Source organism: Babylonia areolata, chromosome 15 (assembly GCF_041734735.1).
Source record: "Babylonia areolata isolate BAREFJ2019XMU chromosome 15, ASM4173473v1, whole genome shotgun sequence".
Classification (NCBI taxonomy): Eukaryota; Metazoa; Mollusca; class Gastropoda; order Neogastropoda; family Buccinidae; genus Babylonia; species Babylonia areolata.
Window position 1 is genome coordinate 19,697,108 of NC_134890.1, and position 6,653 is coordinate 19,703,760.

Here is a 6,653-nt window from a genome sequence, read left to right on the forward strand (position 1 = left end):
TTGACTTTGACTCTCTCTTTCTGTCACTTTCTCTCTCTCCCCCATCTCTCTTTGATGGAGTGCCAGGTTCCGTGTTTTGTTGTTGTTTTTCTTGAAGGGGGTGCGGGGGGAGTGGGGGGTGGGGGTGCCACAGGAGTGGGTGAAAAAAGCACATTAACTGCATATCCCATTTCTCTGGTCAGATAAAATTTCCGTTTCGTTTCGTTTCGTTTTGTTCGTCCTCTCGCTCTTTCTTTTTTTTTTTTTTTTTTTTCTAGTTTTAACTTTTTGTAGTAACTTTTTCCTTCTTTCAGTGCATCTATACTTTTTTTTTGTACCCAAGGGCTGGGTGGAAAAAGCATGTTAATTGCTTATCTCATTTCCCTTATTAAACAAAATTTCATTTTCTCTCGGTCTCTGTTTGTCTGTCTGTCTATCTCTTTCTGTTTGTCTCTCTCTGTGACCTGTTCATGTCTTTATGTGTTTTGTTTTTTTTCTTTTTCTTTTGCCCAGAGGGGTTAGTAAATGATTATTTCACTACCCTCTTGAAATAGAATTCGTTCTGTGTCGTTTATCTCTCCGTCTGCCTGTCTCTCTTCTTGTATATGGAATATCGACTGTTTGTATGTTAACAGACTATGTAGGCCAGTTTTTGTCAGACTTTTTGTTCTTTATTTTTACAAAGTGGGCCGGATGTCAAAACGTAGAAAGCCCATTAATGCTCACTCCACGTCTCCTTCTATGAAATTCGTTTCGTTCCGTGTCGTTTCATTGTTTCAGCAGAAACAGGTTCCTCTGCATTCCAGTTGTCGTACTATAGAGTCAGGTTTGTTGCTGCAATGAATTCTGGAGACCGTCGCAAGGATGCACCCCGACCCTACAGTTTCTCCTCAAGACCTACTGCAATTGCGAAAGCAAACCAAATAATGGGTATGATAAAAAGGTCCTTTGATTATATTAATAAATATACCCAAAGCAAACCAAATAATGGGTATGATAAAAAGGTCCTTTGATTATATTAATAAATATACCTAAAGCAAACCAAATAATGGGTATGATAAAAAGGTCCTTTGATTATATTAATAAATATACCTTTTCAAAAGCCCTAGTTCGGCCACATCTAGAGTGTGGGAATGCAGTATGGTGTCCATACCTTAAGAGCCAATCGGTTGCTTCAGAATTAAAGGAGAGCCACCAAAATAGTTAAGGAATGCAGAAATATGACATACTTAGAACGATTAAAATGCTTGCAATTTCCATCATTGAAATTGAAGAAGATTCAGAGGGGATTCAATCCACACATACAAAATATTGAATAAGGTTGACAATATTGATGCAGACAAAATGTTTCTTGAACTTGAACTGGAATCAGACGTTTGAGGCCTGTGAAGGCATGCTCGTCGTTCAATGAGAAACATTATACTAGCGTGCGTGGCTTAATATCATACTGGATTCTAACCTAGACTTGAAAGATGACATGGTTGGGGCAGTCACGACGCTGTCTGTCAACCCGTTCTATGTATCAACGACTCGCTCAGTAAAGAAGGAACTGCGCACTTTCAGTCTACAATGTTTTTTGTTTAGCATTAGACTATTACCTCTTCTGTCCCTACTTACTGCAGGTGATAGTTCGGGATTTGTGGTCTTGTAGATTCCATGTACGTATTTATAGCAATCATTCATATCCCCTCGCTGCCTCCTGTGTTCTAGACTAGGTAGCTTAAGGAAAGCCAGTCTTTCGTGATCAGGCTTGTTCTTCAAATGACCAGTCAGTTTTGTTGCCCGTCGCTGGACGTCTTCCACCTCTCTGCACAATGTTTTTGACTACGTGTTCCAGACCGAATGTCCATATTCCAAAATGGGTCTAACCAACCAGGGATTTGAACAACTGAACAAACAGATCTTAAGAGAGGTAGTCGAAAGAACGCCTGGTTATACCAGCCATCTTGTTAGCCTTTGCAGTAACTGTTGCCACATGCGTCTTGAAATCCAGCTTGTTATCAATGTACACTCCCAAGTCTTTCACCATGTCACTCTCAGCAAGTTCCAGGTTGTATTCCTCCCTACTGTTAGCTTTCCCTTTCATATAGTAAATTGCCTCAGATTTGCAGTTTCCTAGCTTCATTACACTACATTTTTTCTGGATGGAAGTGGAGGAGCCGCTCTCTATACCACTACTGTAGGTTGTCTAGGTCATCTTCGAGGACTTGTGAAGCACCTGATTAGTCATTCTGTGTGAGCAGCTTCGTGTCGTCGGCAAACAGTTTCACATTGCTCTTCTCTCTACTAGGAAGGTCATTAATGTACAACATGAAAAGCAAGGGTCCTAAAACACTACCTTGTGGGATACCACTTGTGACGTCTGCCTGCTGTGATGTTGTTCCATTCACAACCACCCTCTGCTTCCTTCGAGACAAAAAGTCCCGGATCCAGAGTAATACTCTGCCTGACACTCCATATGCGTGGATCTTAGAAACGTTAGTCTGCGATGTGGGATATAGATAGTATCGATGGAGCCACCTCCATCAAGGGCTCTTGTCCAGCTGTCCAGTTCTTAAGAATTCATCTGATAAAACAATGAAAAGTGAGGCAAAACTTTATATAAGACATTGTTATACTAATATCCGCAAGTTTGTTTTTTTCTAGTCGAGATATCAAGCACTGGAACAGCCTGAACACTAACATTAAAACTGCAGTCTTAACAAGTTAAAAAATCTGCTCGACAGTGATCCCAAAATGAACAGAATTTTCAAGATTTTGATGAGTAGGATTTTATTTTCATTGACAATAACAGGAAATTATAGCAGGCATGCAAAAGAAACCAATAAGAAACTATATACCAAGAAGGGACGTAAAATGGACGAGAGGTCCAAAACATTAGCCCCCACCACTACTATTGCTACTTCTACTACCAGAACATGCATCAGAGGGGACTAAAGGCCCTAGCCTACAGGTCACATGAGGACTCAGCAGATGAGTCCTGGTTCGTGGGCACTGGTCTGTCAGTTCTGTCGTGTTCCGTGGGATGTTTTGAACGATGCAAAGATTCCTTCTTGGATCATTTTGAAAAATTGTAGCATCTTGCTGCACTGAACCTGCCCAGTCTTGAGCACCGCCGCCTCAGCGGGGATATGATCGACATGTACAAATACACGCATGGCCTGTACTTGACCAGCCGCCCCCACATCAGCTACTTCCAAGGCAGAGATACCAGAGGGCACAGCCTGAAGTTGGACAGATCACACTGCAGACTCAACATCAGAAGCAGTTTCTTCGTTTAGCGCGTAACCGTCACCTGGAACAGCCTGCCAGACAGTGTGGTCACAGCCCCATCAGTCAATGCTTTCAAGAACAGGCTCGATGCACACTGGAAGGAGCTCCCTGCAAAATTTGACCCAGATTGTTATCATTAGTTGCAACTGTCGACATCTTGACTTGACTTGACAACGGTTTAGGCCTCTCCCGAGGCCTGTTCGTGTTCCTAAAGAACTATCACTGAATTGGTTGCATGCGTGGCGAGCGCGGCTAGACCAAATCAGTTGCTCTGACAAGCTGGGCTGTACAGACCAGGTAGCCCCCTCCAGTGTTTATCTAGGCGGCTCTTAAAGGCGTTGACTGACGGCGCCAGGACCACGGAGTCTGGGAGACCGTTCCACTGTGTCACTACTCTATTAGAGAAATAATTTCCCCTGACATCAAGGCGAAAGCGTTGTTTCTGGAGCTTTAAAGTGTTGCCTCTGAGGTTTCCACTGAGTGACGACTGGAACACTGGCCTCTGTGCATCATAATGACCATGAAGGTATTTAAATACTTCTATCATGTCCCCTCGCAGCCTCCGGCGTTCCAGACTTGGCAGCCCCAGCAGTTTCAGTCTCTCGGGGTAATCTTGTACCACGTATGCAATTCAGTTGTACTAGTGAGAAGACCTGTGAACAAGCTCCAATGAGCTTCAACACGGAAACGAACCAGTAACCAGTAATCTCCTTGTTCGACTAATGAACGTCTTTAAAAGGGGGCCAAAGTGACACGGTATGCTGACGTTGTTTCCGAAATTACGTCATTGATTTTACGACGCCTTACCATTCTGTTCTTTTTGCTTGGCAGAGCCAGTGTATTTTCTGTGATCAAGGAAGTAAATTGTTCCACCACAAGTAATGCTAGTTGATCGTGCATGAAGTGCAGACTGAAAACCGTCACGGGAGGTTCAGCAGCTGTCTGCAGAAAACAGTGGTAAGTAGCAAGAAATGAGTAAAAAAAAGAAAAAAAAAGGAGGATGAAAAGATGTCTCACTCTAGAAATTCCTGGACGTATTTTAGCGTTGCTGCTTTTTGTGTTTTACAGTACACTCTGTTCAAATATACGATACGTAGCATGCAACACGTTTATATAACAGTTTGAAATTGAAATAGATTAAATTGCAAAACAATCATACGACGGATTTAAATCGTCGTTTTCCTGCTTTGCATGTGATGCGTTTGTTACTTCTTCCATCTTGTGTTCTGGCGTAACCCCCTACTATTGAATTCGCAACGTCTGCACATAGAACCAAGACGTCGGAACACTAGCGGGAGTATCGCTGGGGTTGAGAGTTCGAGAAAAACGCATAATAAAGTAACTGTAATTCAGTAATTACGATCCAGTATGCTATCATAAGCGACGCATGCTGGTATACTGTTTCTAATTGAACAACGAACAGGCCTTTACAGGCCTCAAACGTCTGATTCCAGTTCCAGTTCAAGTAATAAAAGTAAATGAAGTCGAAAATCACTCACTAGTAGATTCATGATGTGTCAGAATATCAGTGCAAGGTGAAAGCGCCCCGAAACAACAAGAACTTACTTACTTGGAGTTACTTAGAGATGGTTTCCAATGCAGGTCCCTAAGGTTCCTATTCATCGGTCTCTACTTCTGGCTGCTTATATGTGCCACTCCCGGTTATGAAAAACAAAAAAGCAACTAAAAAAAAAGTCCAGGAATTGATTACCAAATACAGGCATATCAGAAATGACTCGTGCTCTGTAATCCACCCTCCCGGTTAAGTGTCAGACTCAAAAACAATGTAACATGACCAACCGAGCCGACGTTTGTCGAAGCAACCCGACGTGTTTTCATGTTTATTTTTGGAGTTTGGAAACACGATTGGGGCAGACTGAATGAGCGCATTGTTGCGGACGAGATGGCTGCTCATGAAATGAGTTGAGCGTCTGAATCTGTATCAAAATTGGAATGAAATCATCCTCAAATGTTGAAGAAAAAAAAAAAAGAAAAAAGCGTAGAAAACGAGTCACAACATCTGAGATTTATACTGATGTCGCTTCAGCTATGCAAGAAAATTGTCAGTAAAGTAGGTCCCGAAAAGAATGTCGATCTTCAATCGGCAAAGAACAAGTACTGGCGTCACTTGATTGGTAACGAATTTGAGAGAGCACCCATCTTCATAAAAACAACAACAAACGACAACCAAACAACAAAAGGCAGCACGGAAGCTGTCTTGTGGTGTTGCTGAGACTGCTGCCCCCCCCCCCCCCCCCCCTCCCCCCACGCACCTCCCCCCTACCCCCAAGCTGTTTCATCCCACTGTTATTCGTGGGAAAAGGGAGTAGTACTTATGTGTTATTCCAGACTTGTCTTTAGAGACGGTACATCAATTAACACGCAGTCAAATCCCTTATTTGTTTGGGTTTTTGTTGTTGTTTGTTTGTTTTTTTCAGACCCGCTCAGATGAAGTGGAAGGAAAGCAAGATGACAGCCAAGGGGGAGAGCAGCGGCCACCACAACAACGATGCCACGCCCACCACTTACTCCCCCTTGACCCGGAAAACGTCAGGCCTCCTCCACCACCACCAGGACAGCTACTCACCGCCGCAGCAGGTCGCCGACGCCTGCACCACCTCCCCTTACAGCCAGAAGAAAAAAGACTCCAAAAACTCCTCCTCCCAGTACGACGCCCTGCCCATCGGCACGCTGGGGACCTACGACCCGGCCGCCGACGAGATCGACTACAGCTTCTACCAAAACGCGCGCCCGAACCGCCGCCGGCTGCTGTACTGCCGCTCCCTGGAGGCCGACGCGGCGGCGGAGGAGGAGCCTCGGTCGGGGGACGGGGGCCCCGTCGTCAATGGCAACGGCCGCCGGAAGCACCGCGGGCGGAAGGAGATGGGCTGGGCGAGGGGCGGAGGAGGGGGAGGGGCAGGGGGATCGGGATCGGAGGCGGCGGACATGGCGGAGGATAGTCTGATGGAGGAGGCGGAGCTGTCCACGGAGACTCTGTACGTCATGCTACTGGTGCTGGCCTCCACCGCCGTCACCATGCTGGCTGCCTACCTCATCCTCTTGTGACCCAGGTCAGGGGTCAGGATTTAAGGGTGACACCTCTTGTGACCTCGGTCAGGGGGTGGGGGTGGGGTGGGGGGTCAAGTGTGACACCTTGTTCTCTTGTGACCCAGGTCAAGGGGGGTCAGCGGTGACACCTCGTCCTCTTGTGACGCAGGTCAGGTGTCAAAGTGACACCTCGTCCTCTTGTGACCCAGGTCAGGGGTGTCAAGGGTGACACCTCATCCTCTTGTGACACAGGTCAGGGGTCAAGGCTGACACTTCATTCAAGATCTTGTGACTTAGGTCAGGGGTCAAGGGTGACACCTCATCCAAGATCTTGTGACCCAGGTCAGAGATGA

At 45.5% G+C, this 6,653-nt stretch overlaps 1 protein-coding gene across 1 annotated transcript in view; it reads left to right on the top strand.

Moving 5' to 3' along the window:
• Nucleotides 1-6,328, top strand: part of LOC143290211 (uncharacterized) — a 10,014-nt gene extending 3,686 nt beyond the window's left edge. Inside the window, exon 2 of the mRNA XM_076599535.1 lies at nt 5,691-6,328. Within this exon, the coding sequence (XP_076455650.1) occupies nt 5,701-6,318 (618 nt within the window). The 5' untranslated portion in view covers nt 5,691-5,700 and the 3' untranslated portion in view covers nt 6,319-6,328. The remainder of the gene's footprint in view (nt 1-5,690) is intronic.
• Nucleotides 6,329-6,653: the final 325 nt, after the last annotated feature.